At 38.4% G+C, this 19,856-nt stretch overlaps 1 protein-coding gene across 6 annotated transcripts in view; it reads right to left on the reverse strand.

The window, feature by feature from the left end:
- The window catches only part of celf4 (CUGBP, Elav-like family member 4), a 136,728-nt gene extending 119,577 nt beyond the window's left edge, over nucleotides 1-17,151 (reverse strand). For all 6 annotated transcript variants that reach the window (XM_028446274.1, XM_028446275.1, XM_028446272.1 and 3 more), the window contains exon 1: nucleotides 16,480-17,151. In XM_028446274.1, coding sequence (XP_028302075.1) covers nucleotides 16,480-16,756 — 277 coding nt within the window. In that variant the 5' untranslated portion in view covers nucleotides 16,757-17,151. The remainder of the gene's footprint in view (nucleotides 1-16,479) is intronic.
- Between the last annotated feature and the right edge of the window lie 2,705 nt (nucleotides 17,152-19,856).

Below are 19,856 nucleotides of genomic sequence, written 5' to 3' on the forward strand. Positions count from 1 at the left end.
CTTGATAAACTATTCAAAACAATGCAATTTAACTAAAAATAAATCTTGAATGAAATAAATTAAGGAATAATGCAAATGAAGAAGAAACCTATTCATTTAAATTCTGGTTCTATAGTAAACAATGCACAACTGCATAATAGTTATTTTTATTTTTAAAAGTGCAACTAAAAATGTATTTTGTGCCTTAACAATTAGACTTTAAGAAAAAAAAAAAAAGTCATTGCATTGCATTTACGTCAGATATTTGTTTGGACCAGCAGAGGGTGCTGGTAACCCAGTGGTCGGTTGGCGTGCAGATATTCTGTGCAGTGAATAAGAGAAGCTATGCTAGCAGACAGAGGTAATAGAAAAACTTTTACAGATATTCATGCAATATTACAGATTTTCTTTCGGTGCTAAAGGGGTAAGGAATCATTTATGAACATATTTAAGATTAGAAGGTGGCCAGAAAGAAAGTAGTGGCAGATTCCGCCCGCTGTCTCAGCATTTGGACAAGAGAAGGATAAATATTAAAAAAGTACTGCGATTCAATTTTCAGAAAATCGATATCAACCGTGATACCTATGAATCGATTTTTAACTGCCTTACGATTAATCGTTACATCCCTAATTATAATGTTATTAAAGAAAAATAATAGTTGAAATTAGAAAAAAATAAGAATAAATAAAAATTATAAGTAATATAAATAAATAAGGACAAAACAAATAATTAACCTGCCAGTGTTATAATATATAACTTTTATGACATTTACCACAAAAGGAGCTTCTTTGAATATGTCCCATTTAAACAGGCATTTACATTTTTAAAACAAGTCATAGCACACACGTACCATTTTATTGACGGACTTATGAAATGACTGAGAATAATTTTTTATTATCTTGCAAATAAATTCTTAATCTTTCCACGTACCCCCTGCAATGTGCTTACGTACCCCTAGTTGGGAAAGACCGTACGAACCCACTAAAATAATTCCATACTTGAAGCAGAGTATGTGTAGGTTTGTCCATGATTCCCATCTCCTGCTCAGTGATTAAAGGACCAAACTAATAGGCTCTTACTCTTTGGGAACCTGTGCAGGGCTGAGAGAGTCCTCTGAAGCCATTAAATTGTAAATCTGTAATAATTTGCTGAGGGTTTTCTGTCCAAATCCGTCCCAGCGCTATTTTGCACGTGGATTTAGTTATCTGAAAAGCTACGTATATAGTGAGTCCACCAGTCATTTAAAAAATAATGTCTTCACAACACTTGAAACTCACTGAGATACAGTTAAACTCACTACCCCTTAATTAAACTCACTATTTATCCTTCTGATGGAAAAAAAATCCATAAAGTAATAGTAAAAAGAAACAGAATCAGTTTTCCTGGAAGCACCACAAATCAGTTTGATTAATTCTGCATTAAATTTCCTTTCAGTCTTGCTCAAAGAATATCCTACACGACCAGTTGAGTATAAAATGAAAATGTGACCTTCTAAGCTACAAAATGAAAAAAAAATATTAGGATACATTTTCTATTCATTTTAGGTAGCTGTAAGTTACCAGGTTGGAGGTAGAATAGTAGTTTACTCTGGCTAAACTAAATTTTAAATTTTGCAGATGTTTAGACACTCCAAAAACTCATATGCTGACAAAAAGAACAGATGCTTTAATGAGATAAAAGATGAGTTGCTATTTTCTACAGTAATCCCACAATAACGTTAAAAACATGGTAATAATACATTTGTTAATAAAGTACTTTGCCTAATATTAAGACCTTTCACTGCCATTCTATAGATATTTTTGCAAAGAGCAAACAAATAACACATGATTCTAACATTAACACAAGGACATACTGTGCTGAGAGCTGTCTAATAAAGCTTAGACGCAGGTGACAAGTATATAAGTTTACATGGCTTTAATTTCCCTTTAATTCAGAATAAAATTTAAATCCTCATAATTCCGAATGCAAATGTTATTACGATATAAACTTAAATCCAAATTAGGTGGCTTTTTATTCCAATTTCAATTCCACCTTAAATAATTCCTCTTTCTTGTAAACGTTTTATACAGCTTTAAGTTCATTCTGGTCATTCCGTGCATGCTCAGCATGATATAATGAAAAGAGTGGATGCACAGAAGCATAAACATAAGGACATTCACACAGACTTATTACACACACATGGACATCGGCAAACGGGTGATACTAAAACCCGGAGACGGAGTTCTGCATTCACAGGGTGTAATAACACCAAGTTTATCATTGTAGCGCTTGTTAGAGCTACTATCTTTACCAGGGAGCCAATATTTATCGTTGGATATGGTTTTCCGGAGTTTTACTGGTCTTTATTTACCGGTAGGGATGTAACAATTCACTCAACTCCCGATACGATTCGATTCACGATACTGGGTTCACGATACGATTCTCTCACGATTTTTTCATTTACAAAATGGGACTGTAGACAAATACTGTATTATTTTCCTTTTATTTTTCATTGTCAAAAGAATTCCTTGATAAACTATTCAAAACAATGCAATTTAACTAAAAATAAATCTTGAATTAAATAAATAAAGGAATAATACAAATGAAAATGAAGCCTATTAATTGAAATTCTGGTTCTATAATAAACAATGCAAAACTGCATAATAGTTCTTTTTCTTTTAAAAGTGCAACTGAAAATGTATTTTGTGCCTTAACAATTGGACTTTAAAAAAAACAAAAAAAAACCGTGATTGCACTGATTTACGTCATATTTGTTTGGACCAACAGAGGGCGCTGGTAACACAGTGGTCGGTTGGCATGCAGATATCTTGCAGTGAAGAAGAGAAGCTATGCTAGCAGACAGAGCTAATAGAAAAACGTGACTTTTACAGATTTTCAAGTAATATTACAGATATTCTTTCGGTGCTAAAGGGGTAAGGAATCATTTATTAACATATTTAAGAGTAGAAGGCGGCCAGAAAGAAAGTATTAGCAGACTCCGCCCGCCGCCAACACTTCCGGATAAAAAAAGTACTGCGATTCAATTGTCAGAAAATCGATATCAACCGTGATACCTATGAATCGATTTTTAACTGCCTTACGATTAATCGTTACATCCCTATTTACCGGCAATTAGTTCCTATCTCCTTCTCCTTCCCAGGTGACTAAAGTGAAACAGCGTGTTATTGTTGAGCGGCTGCCTTAAAACTACAATCAAAATAAAAGTGAAAACAGTTCTCATGTGGTGTTCTATGTTGTTGCCGACAATAAAAGGTTTGTTGTGCGTTTTTACTCGATAGACGTGATATGTCCCCTGTCCAATCATGACCCTTTCCAACCCCCAGACCTAAAGCGGAATTGAATAAAGCCGAATAAACCTGTTTTCCATGTAAACCTCCATTCGGAATTACTATTTTCATGTAATCACGAAGCAGAACACTTTAATTCTGAAAAATGAAATTCAGAATAACTAATTCCGAATTAAAAAACATCATGTAACCATGACCAGTAACATGTTGTTACAGATCATGGTATTAAAAAGAGTAGTTTCTGGTTTTGCCCCTAAGGCAGTGAGGGGGTCTACATTCAGCACCTTTCTTAAGAAGGTCATTCTTCCTTCTCGCGCCATGATGGCCACAGAGTAGTACTCAAACCTGGTAAAACGGAGCCTATAAATTACAGCAGAGGACAGAGGGGTCAGAGCCTGGCATGGAACTGGGCCAGAAGCTATCAATCTGCTGGGGTCAGAAAGGGTGACAACTGTCTCTGGGACTCCCTCACTCTTTCTACTTCTACCTATGTGTTTCCTTTCAAGCTTTCTTTTCAGCTCCTTCCATCATCCCTTGGTCCCTTTTTGTTCAATGTTTGGATGTCGTTGAACAATCTTTTAGTGCTTCTTTTTTTAGTCTGTGCCTCACTTTCCTGTCTCTGCTCACTTTCTTTTATGCCACTCTGCCTCTTGATATTCTCTCTCAATGTGCAGCCCCCACCCAAACCCCCCTTTACGGATCTCTTTTGCCTCTTTTCATGCTTTCCCTTACATCATCCCTGTTTCAACATCTCTGTAAGTCTCCTTCCCTCTCCTCTGCTTTGCTTTCTTTCTCTGTCTTGCGCTCAATGTCTTTTTACGCGCTCTTGCACCATCTCCCTCTGCAGTGATGTGTTTTGGTCTGCTCTCCAACCAGCAGGACTGGGCAATGCCTTGATCTATTTCCTCTCAATATAATGCCAATGTGATTTGAAAGGTATAGCAAAAACATGTTAAATCTGTGAAGTTTTATAGCAGTGGTTCGTAAGGCTTCCTCAAATCTGGATTGTCATTGCTTTGTGCCACATCATTTTCTCAGCAGGGTATACATGTTTTCTTGTACAAAAATATGGTAGGGTTCAAACACTGTATTATATGCAGTGATGGCAGTAATGCGTAATTCGATTACTTTTCCCAAGAAACGAGTATAGTAAGGGATTATAATTGAAGAAATAGTGATTAGATCAGGGGTTCTCAACCAGTTTCACCCTGGGATCCACATTTTTCCACAGCCATTAAATCGCGACCCACATTTTTCAAAAATTGCTGTTGAAAACAAACATTCTCTTTTTTTAAAACATAAATCTATATATTTTCCTGTGCAACATGCACTTCACAGCATGACTGTCAAAAGAAAAGTTTCTTTCAAAATAAAAGACAAGTCCAACAAGAGAGACTTTAAATATTTATTTATTTTTGACCAGCTGTTCGCAGCCCACTCAGTACAGGTCCGCGACCCACTTTTGGGTCCCGACCCACCAGTTGAGAATCACTGGATTAGATCTAAGGCTGATCGTAATTCCATCCATTGATCGAGGTTACCCCTGGTAGAAGAAAACATCAACCTTCCGGGGCCTCCAGCAGGCCCATTTCGAACTCTATCCAGAAACCGAGCACATATTCGGATTCAGGCTAATAAAACCTGTCCACGTTTTCCTCGTTTGGCATTTATCCATGGTTGAATCACATATATATTGAGCAATTACACAGGAATTAGCGGTATCTTCTGAGTCCTTGCTGTATCAGGTACGCAACAAAACCAGAGGCGGTGGGGATTACCGGACTGCAGATTGCGTTGCAGTTACACAACGGAGCAGTTTCAGAGCAGATACGTATCCAGTGGAAATCCAGTGTTAGGACCCCGCACCCACACACACACACACTGACAACACAACATTACTTTGAGTTTGACTCCGTAAAAGACGATAAAATCATGAGCGTCCGCTGTGCACTCTGTGTGGGAAGGACACTTGTATCTACATCAAAGAACTCCACCTTAAATCTACATAAGTACTTAGCAAGCTGGCACAGGCATGTAAAAGTCATTGAGAAAGCCCATTGCTGCTACAACATCGACTTACACCGAGCCAAACTCTGAGGGTCCATCTCCTGCTAAACAGGTGAAAATAGTTTTAGGAGCGACAGTATTTGGTGCTGCTGAACTGTCGAAGCTCATCTCTGGCTATACTACCGAGCACGCGTTGCCAATTTCCACCGTAGACTCTGAATCCTTCCGACGCAACATAGAAAAAATACAAATTCAAAACGGCGTCAAGCTGCCATAGAAAAAGTCAGAAATATAAGTTAAGAGACGAAGAGTCTTTTTATTTGATGAAAATTTGGTGGAATGTGCACTAAATAAATTTACATGTTCAACAATTTTCTTCAAGTCAGAAACTGTTGCTTTCAATTTCATTTTTGCTTGATGCAATGTGCATAGAGTTAACAAATTTAATAAAACAAGATTTAAAGAGGGAGGAACATGTGGAACATGCCAAAAGAATAGGCTGAAAGGTCTACTGTTTAATATTTTGTGCATCGCATTTTGAAAAGTAAGTTAATTCACTAAATGACAGTAATTAAAGTACGTTGTTACTTTTGAAAATAAGTAATCAGCAAAGTAATCACTAATCACTAACTATTACTATTTCCAAGTAACTTGACCAACACTGATTATATGTTAGATATTTTACACATTTTCTGGTGTCTTGTTACGTCTGTGATGTAGTAGGAGTACAATTTATATACTGGGAGAGCTCCCAGTTGAGAGCCTTTGTTTTCTTTTAAGGATTCGAATGCGCACATTTGCACAATAAAAAAAGATATACAAAAACTTCTCTGGGTCAAAATGGTAACAAAGAATGTATATCACTCGTCAGATGAAAAGAGAGAGTGGTTGAAATTAATGATGCTAACTCCTAGAATCATAAGGCGTAAAGGATCATCTCGAAAAAAAGGGGGGGAAAAAAAACAGGCTTCTTTGTTGCTGCTTAAGCAAGCTTGTTTTAAACAGCTTGCATTAAATTTACCAAACCTTCCAAAACTTCCCCATGACTTATTAATCGTCCTCCATTTTCTAAATCAAACTTGGTATTAAATAATTGAGAGGGATCTTTGAAAAGCCCTAACCTCCATTCCCACCTTCCTTTTTACAAGTCAACGTGGTGCATTTTTAAATAGGAAACATGAAATAGGCATGAAGGGAGATGGGGGCTGAAAGTGAATGGAATCAGGGACACTCAAACAGACACTGCACAGAATGGAGAAGGTTGTATTCATCCATACAGAGAGGGCCAACTATGTGTCTGGCCTGATGAGTCACACGTGTTCACATGCTTGCTGCCTGAGACACATATTACATGATTCAACTCATCCAGGCCGACCTTGATGCACTGTACTCAGTTCAGCAACTTGGTTCAAAAATAAACATTGGTCTGAACGGTTTGTTTGGTGTATATGAACCTATTTTTGTGGTTTGAAAAGGTAGGATATTCTTTGACTTTAACTTTGGAGATACATATGGTACATACTCTGGGTATGAGGTTTTCAACTCAATAGGAATATTATTAAATAAATAAATAAACAAGACAAATTTTTCTATTTAAAGGTAGGGTAGGCGATTTTCAAAAGCTAGCATGATTTTAAATGTAGCCTCCCTGATGGCTCCGCCTTTACCCCCCTCGCCCCTCCCCTCTGTGCTCCGTCTCACTTACATGCATGCGCACAGCTGCTACAGAAGAGGAGCTCAGATCATCGCTTGTATTGTGTAGAAACTTTGTTGTCTCATGTATCATTCAGCAATAAGTAAACAATAAACTTTACCATTATATATGTTAAAAAATGTGACCAAAAACTCTGTTTTAACTCTGTCTCGTGCATGCGAGGGGTCGAGAAAGAGCAGGGAGATGTGATTGGTTAAAAAAAAGGTTTGTTTTTTTCCATTGGTCAAAGTTATTACAGGTTTACAGCTGCTACAGATTTTCTTTGTTCCTTTTTCAGAGCACATAAGATCTTAATTTCTGTCAGGACATAAAGACAATTTCAACCAAAAACAGTGTATCTGGAGGTAATCACATACCCAAGCTTTAAAGTACAAAAAAGTGCCACTCTGCCGACAATTACATTCAAATTGTCATATTCCTATGAGTGTATGAACTTTGCATAACAAGTTCTTGAAAACATCAAACTAGAACGGTGTACACAGTCCAGATTTAAGATCGGGACGTGTTCGTTTTCAAAAATATCAGCATGTCTACATTTTCTGGCAGCAATTGTCTCCTGCAGTTGAAAAGGAACAGGTCTATAGTTCAAGTTTACGCACACACAGAGCCAAGATTTGAAGCCAATGTACGGCCAAGAGGAGAACAATGTTTTAAAGAGAGAAAATACTAAAATACTATAACAAAAACATATCTAATATTTTCAATACCCACACATGCATATAAAAGTTTCTTTTGGTTTTAGACCTGAATGTTTACTAATAGTAAATTGACTAAAGGTGAATACTGTGCAACTTATTTAGCTAATACAAACCAGTGCATCAGGAACCTGGATTAAAAAGTCCTTCACAACATTTTACCTAAAAGGCTTCCTTGCTAACCTCTGTGCATGTAATGGGCTCATTTTGTATTTCACCACAATAATATCAATAATTCATTTTCAAGAGAGATGTCATTTTTTAGATTATTAAATGTATATATAACTAGATTAGATGACTAGAATGGAGACAAAACCTTTTAATAAGAAAATAAAAAAATAAAAAGCGAGCAAAAAAATATGTAAAGACATAAGGCTTTTCACAATTTTAGATATATTGCACTTCCTTCCAAACACAAAGCACAATAACACTTAGCTGATGCAAGAACACTTGAAAAGAGAAAATATTTACCTCTCTATGGAGTATGAATCTTTCTCTTTTTTAGTTGTACGACGGAGCAGTCGGCACAGCAGGGAAGTTAGATTAAAAAACAAACAATCAATAAGAATACAAAAACAAATAAGAAATAATAATGCAATATGAGTGTCTTTTAATAAAAAAGCAGACACTAATGAAATATTCAGGGATCATTAAACAAGCTTAGGGATTTTTTCTTAGGATATGTGTCTTAAGAGTGTTTTTACTTACAGTTATGTCCTTTGGCTTTTATAAGAGGTTTTAGGAATCTGGTGATGGATCACTTTTGTTTTTTATACATTTACTGTTCAGTTTTTAATCATTTTTAAAACATCTGCATTAAATATTCTTGCAGAATATTTAAGTAAAAACAATGAAAGCTGTTAAATCAACAATGTCTCTGACCTGGAATACATCTTTTACTTTGTTCAGCACTGTTAAATCACGACTGCGCCATGTGATGCTGATGAGCTGCTCTCAAGTCTTATTTGAAACCATTTTTCTCACAAATCGCACATTTCTTCACCGATGTACAAAGCTGAATAACAGTTCTTATCCCAGATATACATCAGGTAGTTGGTATGAGTCGATCTTTAAGTAGTGAAATGAGATGAACTGGCAGGTACAGTCGTGCCTTTACATTGACTCACTGCATGTATGGAAAGGTCAGTGATTTTAATGAGAAGGATGTTGAGGTCAGAGTAAGCAGGGCTCCACCTCTTTGACAGGCTTCCTAACTCTGAAGCCACTGTTAGCATGCTAATCCTTTCAGGGCTTCCTTGAACGCTCCCTACTCTGGCTTGGTCAGATCATCTCTCACTGTGACTAACTGGCTCCCAGCTCGGCTATCAGCCAGCCTCCATCTGACAGTCCCATCCAATAATAATGGGCAACAGAGGCACAACTGCCTTGACAATGGTGCTCCTGACAAATTAGGCTGTACACTCCACTTTGGCTCCGCCTTTTGTTTTCCTTTTGTTGCTTGGCAGGTCTGGATTTGAACAGGACGGGTGGTGGGTGCGGCACAGCACTGGTGGTTGAGTGGGCTCTGGTACGTTGCAACCTCTTTTATGTTGTGTGTTTCCTTTCTCTCTGACAAAAGGCTCAAAATCGATCGAAGAGCGTGTTCATGGAAGCAGACGCAATACAGGCTAGGGTGTGCACAGCTGAGGGGAGCATTGGGGGCCATCACACTAAGGCTGCACAATTGATCATATTTAATCGTGATCACGATTTTGGCTTACATGATTAAATTAACCTGATTGTAGTCGATTTTTACATTTAAAATGCCGGCTATGCTGCATATTAGGGATGTAATGATTAAAAATCGATTCATAGGTATCACGATTGACATTGATACTTTGAAAATTGAATCGCAGTACTTTTTATATATATATATATATATATATATATATATATATATATATATATATATTATCCCTTCTCTTGTCCTGCAGTGTACACAGCGGGCGGAATCTGCCACTACTTTGTTTCTGGCTGCCATCTACCCTTAAATATGTTCATAAATGATTCCTTGCCCCTTTAGCACCGAAGAATATCTGAAATATTACGTGAATATCTGTAAAAGTCACGTTTTTCTATTAGCTCTGTCTGCTAGCATAGCATCTCTTCTTCACTGCAAGAATTTCTGCATGCCAACCTACCACTGGGTTACCTGCGCCCTCTGCTGGTCCAAACAAATATCTGACGTAAATCAGTGCAATGACTTTTTTTTTTAAGTCCAATTGTTAAGGCACAAAATACATTTTCAGTTGCACTTTTAAAAAGAAAAATAATTATTATGCAGTTTTGCATTGTTTACTATAGAACCAGAATTTAAATGAATAGGTTTCTTCTTCATTTGTATTATTCCTTTATTTATTTCATTAAAGATTTATTTTTTAGTTAAATTGCATTGTTTTGAATAGTTTATCAAGGGATTCTTTTGACAATGAAAAATAAAAGGAAAATAATACAATATTTTCTATTTTTTTTCTCCCAAAAAAATAAAGAAATATTTTTCAGTCTTCATTTGACTACAGTCCCATTTTGTAGAATAAAGTGTGAGAGAATTGTATCGTGAACCCAGCATCCTGAATCGAATCGTATCGGGAGTTGAGTGAATCACTACATCCCTACTGCATATCAAACCAGGCACTTTCTCAACTCCAGTTGTCAGTCAACCACTAGGGGGCGAACACATGATTATGGCTTCATTAAGATACCTTAATAACAAGCTTGCAACGCTTCAGCAGCTCTGCAGCTTCGGGTCACTGTGACTGTAGGGCTTCTTATTATTATTTTTTTTGACTAGTTTTTATTCAACAAGTTGACATGCTCGGCGGTCAGCCTGGTGAGTTAACCCAAAGCCCCACTCCTCTGCTTCAGCTGTGGGCTGGGATAAAGTCAGGTAGAAATAAAACGTGAATTCATCATCTATCCCTCTCCCTCTTTGGTTGTCCTCTGACACTCTCACACAGGATGTATGTCGTACCAGACCGAGCTCAACAGAACCAGATGGGCCTAGCGGGGTTACACATACTGTATCAGCTGGGCGCACGTTTGTTATTCTGCGTGTGTCGGCACACAAAACCTATATGACACTTAGCAACAAGTTGATGTGATGATACTTCGTTATCTCAACATGAGCGGCAGTCAAGGAAACTCAAGAGTTTTAGGGTTTTTTAAGGGGGGCAGTCATGTTTTGCAGCTGTTGACACAAGTACTAGAGGTTGACCGATATATGGACTTTTTTCAAGATCGGCCATCGGCCAAAAAAAAAAAAAATCTTTTTTTGACAATAACCAGCCCTCTCTAAAAAAGGGTAAGAAACTCTTTATTATATGGAGGATATAAAAAGAGAGGGCAGTGTTACACCTAAGTGAGGGGGAAGGGAACAGGGAGGAGAGACTCAAGGTAGGAAATGGAAAGGGTGGGGAAGAGTTGATTATTTTACAGTGAGAGTGAGACGTGATGTTGTAGTTGTGCATATGGTGACAAGTATGAAACTTAGGTATAATGGTGGTGGCTGTGAACAAAGGGAAGGAGTGAGTGGTTATACCTAAAACAGGTATTTAGTTTAAACACATTGCACATTGTATATTGTTGTCGTGCTCCTTCTTACCTGTCCTTTACTTTTTGTTTTACTTGGTTGTGTACGGGTATATTTAAAGTTAAATACATGTTAAAAGTTCTATTGGTGTATTTAATTTAATTTCTAATATATACATTTATATCATGTGAGTGTTTCAATTGTTTAAAAAAAAAAAAGTATATCGGCCTCAAATATTGGCTTCCAAAATCGGCTTTAGATATTGGCCATCGGCTGAATTTAAAAAAAAAAAATCGGTATCTGTATCGGCCTTTGAAAATCCCATTTTCTCTAGTACCTCTAGTACCTAATTAGTTAGTATTAATTAATTAATTAATCCAGTGATCACTTAAGACAGAAAATGTTGCCGTTTTGAGAAAGAAACACACTAATGTTCTTAGTCTGTAACAGTATATTTATAGTTAGCCCATAGTACATTTAACCTTTTTTGAGTACATTTCATAGTATTTATGATTATTCTTGTTTAGAGCTTTTCTTTTGCACTTTAAACCGTATATTGTTTGTTGAAAACCAGTTAAATTAAAACAGATGCTTTTTCCGAACAGGAGGAATAATCACCGTTAATAATCGTGATTGAAATATTGATCCAAATATCCGTGATTATCGATTTGGCCATAATCGTGCATCCCTACATCACACACACACACACACACTAACAAAGTCACCCCAAACCAAACGTGAGTGGAAGAGAGAGAATGAGCTCACAGAGAGGATGATGCAATGGGAGTGAAATTTTTCGGCCTAAAAGCATACTGCGTTAGCTCAGACCTACAGGACGAGGGGGGTGGGGGGTGGTGGGAGGTACCTTCTGTTCTATCCTTTGTTTAAAGCCACATTCATTTGAATCTTGTGTTTTAGTTTGTGACAACCTGTGTCACCAAATTGCCTGTAATAAAACACTGCACAAGTTGTTTACGAGTTGGCATCATGAATGCACCAAAAACAGAACAAGCCCAATGATCTGATCTGTTCTGGTTAGCTTCTTTAACGTATTTAGGTAAAAAATAAATAAATAAAAAAATAAAAAGGCATTCAGAGGAAACCATAGGTCTCTTTATGACCCACAAGTATTATAGTTCCCATATGTATAATAGGCCATCTGCAGTAAGGATGCTTTTAAGGAAGATTGCAACTGATCATTATGTTGTAACTCCAAGTGTTTTATTTCAATCATATTGAGTCTTTAAAGATTATCCAACAGCTTTTCAAGTATTATTTTTAAATGATAAAACAGTATGATGGCTATTGCAGTTCGTTTCTCACAGTGGGTCAGTGGTGTCCTATCTTTGTGAGAAAGAGCTTAAAAAAGATTGATCTCAGGGAAAGTCCAGTGGTGGTTCGTTTATTTCACTCGGCAGGTCAAAATGGGCTATTCAGCCGTGCTCTAAATGAAGTTTTAAGCACCTGCTTTGACTTTGAGCAACTCTCTAGCTTTGTAACTACTTTAACTGACTGAGCCTATGGCGAGAGCTCTTGCTAATGTGTTTAGTTTGACCAAGGACAAATATATTATCCACATTTAATGACCACCTAGTGAAACAACCCACAATAAAAGAAAGACGGCAAAATAACTGTGTTGGAAAAAAGATTATAGATCATAAATATTTGATGGGGAATACAATATCTGCTTTAAGATGTGACAGCAGTAAACAAAGGATAACACCTTATGTTATTAAAAGTCCTTCCACTATTGCTTTAGTGATTATGACATGAAATTAGGTTGATCGATAGCGTGAAGAATTTTTTTTATCTATATTCCTTTTAAATTGATCCTCACCACCAATGCAACATTGCTAGAGAACAAAAAAAACTCCCTCTTAGCTCAGTAATGCTAGGTAGCAGAAGCAGCAGCCAGTGACCATTATAAATGGCCTCTATTAGCATGACACGGTCGCAGAGGGGCGAGAAATAAAATCATTGAGAGAATGTAGGCCTGCGCTGCTATCCCCTGTGTCCGCTACCAAGCTTTGCTGACCCCTGTCCCAACATTTCCTCTCTGCTCTCTCTAACTCCGCATTCCAAGGGGACACAATCCTAAAGACTAGATTACTAGTGATACATGGCATCATTATGGGCAGGGTTATGGCAATAGTATCACAGGCATAGCTGACAATGTCTATAATAGGAGGCTCTTTCTTCAGAGGTCGCATTAACACAACAAAGGCTATTAATGCACAGCAGAAAAAAAAAAAAACCATTGATGGTATTTTATTACCGGAAGTAGCAGCAAACATTTTGTATTATCTCACTAAAACCATTGCTTGCTTCGTTTCTAAAGACCCATGACTTAGGTGGAATAAATAGGCACGTCAGAAATGCTTATAAGTTAATACAACGTTAACAATGAATTATCTTTATTATAATCCATTATTTCTAAGGCTTGTCAAACCTTTAGAAAACAAGTACTCCAAGAAATATATTAATTCATTATGCTCCCTACAATATTAGCTGGAGCTGTACATCTGGGGCAGCGTGAGCAATTAAAAGTTGTTTTAAAATGATTTACATGAGACGTTAGACTAACATCCATTCGTTTTCCAACCCAGTTGCTACTTTTCAGGGTCGCGGGGTAGACTAACGTTCGTCTAATTAATTCAAAGCTAATGTATGAAGAAAGTTTTTAACTTTCAATGTTAATTTTACTAGAGCAGTAGTTACAGTTTTTGGACTTAGAAAAAAACAAAAAAAAAAAAACACTCCGTGGCCCACGGACATGCAATCCTTAAACCCAAAATTTGGAACCACCGATCTATAGTCAAACTAAATCTCACGTAATGACAGAAACATAGGATTAGTGAAGTAAAAAGGAGAGCGAGCACAGTGTATTGATGAAGGCAGAGTTAATTAAAAAAAAAAGACTGAAGAGATGGATTGTGGCTGGCTCCACTGGATCATTTCACACCTCAAAGGGTCATCACACCCCTGATCTGACTGTCCGCTATACCGAAGGACTTATGAAAGGTGAGAAGCATAGCCAAATTTCATGCCGACAACAGAGCATACGGTTTGAAATGGAGTATACGGCGGCCCAAATAAAGATTTTGGATGTTGTTACCAGAATCATAAGCATTGTATTAAATTGGCTCTCATTTTTAAAGGAGAGAAGAAAAAAAATAGATGAGAATTCATTACTTGTCTCGTGCACAGTTGTATAGTATTTACTCTTAGTGTATTTACTCTTGTCTCAAAGTCTTGCTGTGATAGCTTACTCTACCTGATTCATGGTATGCTGTGCAGTCTTCCATAAAAACCAGTATGACGGCGTCTTGCACAGTCAGTCACTTTGTCTGTTATTTGTGAGACGTGCAGTCTTTTACTGCTAATTTGGGAATCTTATTGAAACCTCGGGAAGATGTTAGGAAGCTGCGGAGGTAACATGGCCTTCAGACAGCTTGCTGTGAGCCACTGAGCTGGTGAGCCAGGGAAAGCCTGGGCTTCCAGCTACTTAAAATATGAGCACGGCGGGGGCTCGCTAATGAAAGCGGGGGCCCGGCCCAGGAAGCGAGGCCGTATATTGCAATGAGGAGACAGTTCTTACAATCAGCTGGCGAGCTGTGCCTTTAGTTCTGGGGCCACTGGTGATTAAGCGTCCAACAGGGAGTTACTTCGACAGCTGGACAATTAATAATAGACCTACTTTTACTATATATTTCCTACTTTCACCTCTTGGTTTCCTTCATAGTTGTAGACAGTCTCCGCTCTCTGGAAATATTTGAGTATCCTAATAATTTCCTAACACATGGCGTGGATGTCACACATTGTTTACATTGGAGCAGAGTCGGCTGATGGGGGTGGGGGTGAAAAGTGATAGCCTATCCTTAATGGACTTTGCTCTCCTGAGAGATGTCTTGTAGGTATAAAAGATCAATTAGTGACCTCTCATTAGAGGGTGATTTGCAGAAGATGTCCCATCCCTGGAGAGAAGAAAATAAAATAGATGTGTAAAGCTGTAAATCCCCCTTTGCATCATTTCCAGTATTTCCTACAGTTCCACAAAAGGGTTTGCAGGGCTTTTAACAGACATGCTAATATTGATGTAAGGTGTGTTTAAAAATCTTAAACTGTTAATAATTCCAAACTGGATGTGTTGACTTTGTATTAGAGGAGATTTACCTTAGATTGCAACCAATGAACTTGAGATCCAGTGGCTGCTCTTTGCACTGCTGTAAGCATGAACATGCAACCGAGAAACACACTCCTCGCCAAGTGTGTGTGGTGTAGTGCGGGGATTGAAACCGCCTCCTTGCAACGTGAAAGCGTGAGGAGGTTAATGGCCTGAATCGAGCATTGTGAATGAATGCACGTTTACAACTGCCTGGGCTGGATGTGTGAACAACACTGCCCCGGCGGGAGAAACCGAGCTCTTCTTGAGTGTCCTAACACAGAATCCTGCTGTCGTGAGTGACTCAATTCATGGCACTCTCATCTGTGGTTATCTGATGAGAGTGAAAAACGAGCAATGGATATTACAGTGAAATTTTAAATTTTAAAGGTTTCTAAATGCATTGGACAGGTCAGCAACGCTCAAGTCAAATCTTGCAAGACGTAGCCTACATTATTATTACAGGGTTTTATATTTTATTCTGGTGTTTTTGGGGGGAAACAGACAAATACCAGCTTTCTGCAAGTAGATTGATCCAACGCCATCATATTTATCATAATATGTGTTATTGTGATTTTACAACACTGAAGTGGAATTTTTTTTTTTTTTTTTGATCAGAAGAGTATAATATTACTTTTCCATCATCTTAGATCTATTCAACTTCACCTTTTACAGGTATAGGAATGTGCAATTCAATTTTATGTATATACACAAGAACAACCATATGACCCTGCAAGTCTCAAGCTGTTTGTCTGCTCGTATATGACCACATGAGCTTCTACAGGTGCACTTGGTTCAACACTCATCCACAAAATACAACCATTGTAAACACATTTCTCCTGCATTTAAAACTGGGAGAAAACATGATATCTGTTAAGATCAGCTGGAAAATACAGATGAAACATTTAAAAAAAAAAAAATGAAAATCATTTGATGTCACGATGTGGAAACCTATTCTATTTAAATGCCAGTGATGCTCCAGCACTGTGTTGCACCATTTGTTTAAATTATTTATTTTCTGCCTATCAAACCCTGCAGGATCGAAAGCCATGAGTGACAGATTTTACGCGGGCAGGTGTTTGGTTAGGATTACAGACACAACCCACCTTTGTGCATGCCTGTGAAGCGGTCTTTGAGCACGGTGAGCTCGTAGATCTTGCCGAACTCCTCGAAGAGGGGCCGAAGGTCCTTCTCATCCAGGTTTCGGGGGATCTGACCGATGAAGAGTTTGATGGCATCGTGGTCCTTCATGGGGATGGTGGTTTGGCATCCCGCCGGGATGTGGCTGTGATTTAATCCGTTCAACAGCCCGTTCGTACTGGCTGAGACCACGCTGACGCCGTGCACCGTCCCGTCCACCTGCCCGTTGGTTAAAGTTGCCATCTTCGCACCGGCCAGTTAGTTGGGATGTGGAACAAACAGCAGCAGATTGGTGACGGTGGTGAGCTGGTTAAAGTCAAAATGTGGGTCCGACACCAAGCCTCGGCAGAGATGCTTCCTCTCTCGTCCTATTTACAAGCGTCTGGAAACACATGTAGCGTTTGGCGAAAACGCATATCAAAAGTGCGCGGTGCCGTTTGGCGAGGCTTTGATTCCTTATTTTGTAAAGTCAACAACTCATAAAAGAGAAAAAAGAGAGCGATAGAGGTGAATGGAAGAAAAAAGAGAGAGACCTGGCCAGGAGCGCTCACTATCTATTTACACCCACGTCCCTCCGTCCCAGCTGCTTGGAACCCTTTTATTTATTTTTTTGCATTGAGTAGTCGGTATGGGTGTCTTCTCGGTTTAAACGGACAGGATGACTCAACCTCCCCCAGAACAGCAGGGAGGTTTAAATACTGAGGCCCTGATTTAAACACGCCACATATAAACCCATCATGTTCCACCCCCCGTTTTTCAACATAAAAGAAAAGTGGTACATTCCATCAGGGGGAGAGGGTCTATAAATAGAGAGATATTGGGAAAACAGTCCTTTGTGCTGCTCCTGTGAGCTAACAACCGTAGACACACAGCTCGTATTTACTGTAACAGCCGTCTCAACAAAGACTTGTGTCTGTCATCAAAGTTAAAATAATAATAATAACAATAAACATTTAAAAAAGCATCCAGCGCTAACAGACTGGTGTTTGAAAGGCGGATGATGTTGATGGTGGTTTACATTGCTGTCTGTCTCCTCAGAGGCAGCAGCAGCAGCAGCACCAGTGGCTTTTCTGCCTTGTCGTCATCCTCCCTCCGATCGCTGGACAGCTCCGTGGTTCTGAAAGCTGAGACACAGCGATGGAGGATTCGTGTGACCGTGGAACGACGTTAATATCAGCCTCCTCTGTTGTTTCTAAAGCCGTGTGAGGGAACCATTGGTTGGTTTTCAGAAAAGGCGGAAAGTCTGTGAGCTCCGCCGAGTGGCGTACAGAGGCACAACGTGGCAACAGACATGAAAAACACCACGATCAGGATTTCACCATGTCAACAAATATGTAAATATTCCAAAACTCTGACTGAGCATTAATACAATGTGAAAAAAAAGTAATTTCAGGTGCTCCAATCACCTCCTGTGCATCATCTCTCCATTTCATTCCAGAGGATGCTACTAGATTTATAATTATAGATGCCTTTTCCTGTGTGATAACACACGTAGCAGTCAGTGAGTAGGCAATCAATAATAATGTGAACTGTTTTGAGTTGTAGAATGAAGTTATTGTAGTAAACAGAAGTGGAAGTTATGAGTTAATCACAGGTGCATTGGCTGCATCTTTGACTTTTGCTGTGGAATGATTGGTGTGTATGTGCAGTGAATCAAAGAATCAAGCCTTTTTTTAATTATTTTTTTGGTTCAGCATCAACTCTTTAAAAAAAAGATCCTATGCATTTACCTTTTTATTACTGTAAATAGGGAGCTTTTCTTTTAATATATTGGCATATTGGGAAAAGGTGCACGGCATTAGGACTGCCATTAAAACCTATGTGAGACGTTGGTCATTCTCAGAGTTCTGAGGAGATCAGATAATTCATTCAAGGTACCATAGGTTGTTCGTTCCACCTCTGTGTTCTTTTTTTTTTTTTTTTTATCAAAGATGAAGCAACACTTTTTTAGGCCATGGACATTCCAAGGATCAGCTCTGCAGATGCTAAGGGATAAATAGATTCAAACTTAGAATAGCCGGACTTCAACCTTAGAGAAAACTGCCAAAAAGCAAAGCAGATCCCATCATCCAATTTCAGTGCTTGAATTCACAAACTTATTCTTGAAGGAATGATGCAAATGTAATTCAGTATATATTATACATTCAAAATGTGGTATCCTTATATCTAGATGTTTCTAAACATCTGTGAATATAGTGCATAGAACAAAACGCCCCTTTAATGTGAGTAAAAATCAACACTGCAAATATGTATCTAGTCTTTAAAAGATAAAAATAGTTTTATTTGAATTATCCAATTCATAGAAGAAGTACATCATTGGCAATTCTCGTTTATTGCCCTGAGATCCAGTTCATGTTGTTTATCTCTATTCCCAAAGGAGAGCAGCAGTACCCGGGATTGTGGTCATGTATAAATGATTGCAAGGGCTGATAATCTTGTCTGATGAATGCCAGTGTAAGGGCCAGCAATGCAGATTGCGTGCAAAGAATTCCTATCAGTGAAATAATGATCCTTTTTGTGCTGTTGGGTCATAAGGTGAACAGGTTTTTTAACAAGCCGGATTGAGCTGTGAATACAAGGACCAAATATTGGATAGCTCGTCTATGTGCATAGATAAGTGCAAAGTAAGGCAGTAATGTGGCTATATTTTAGTTTAGGAATTGCTAGACTCAATCTAAGTTGGTTTCATTTGAGATGATGGGGTGAACGTACTATTACAGAGACATTAGGTAAGCATTAGGTAACCAATAACCTCTCTCATAGTGATGCCTGTCTCACTTCTTTCAGCTCTTCGGTCAGCTAATCGATCTGGTATGTCATCCAATTCTCACTGCATGACCGAGCGGTGGGGGAGTGAGTTGGGGTGGGATGTATGTTAAGGAATGCAGGACTGTTTTTAGTGTGTCAGTGGCTCCACTCTCGGAGCTTCCCCCAGGGCTACACTCCATTCAGCGCGGCAGCATGGTCCGCGCTCACGGCTGACTTACCTCTAGAAATATTTTTTAGTACGTGGGTGAAATGGGAGGGCACAAATCACGATAAATATGTTCAGTCCGTACTGCAGGCATGGTTATGTAAGGTGCAGAGCCATTGTCTGGTTTTGTCACACAGCCCACCTGTGAAGCAGTTGTAGAGGCTTAGAATGACTGAGCCTGTCTGAATGATCATAATAACCAGTAAGATAAAAAAAAAAAACAGTTTTGTGTTCCCAAGAGAAGTATTTGTGCATATTAAAATACAAATGTGCAGTTTTTGCTATTCATTTGTGCCTACTGCGGCCAGGCTGAGAGCAATACTCTGTCAAACAATTGTCGTATTTATTATCTACTTTCAATCAAATCGT

This window comes from Gouania willdenowi, chromosome 5 (assembly GCF_900634775.1).
Source record: "Gouania willdenowi chromosome 5, fGouWil2.1, whole genome shotgun sequence".
Lineage (NCBI taxonomy): Eukaryota > Metazoa > Chordata > Actinopteri > Blenniiformes > Gobiesocidae > Gouania > Gouania willdenowi.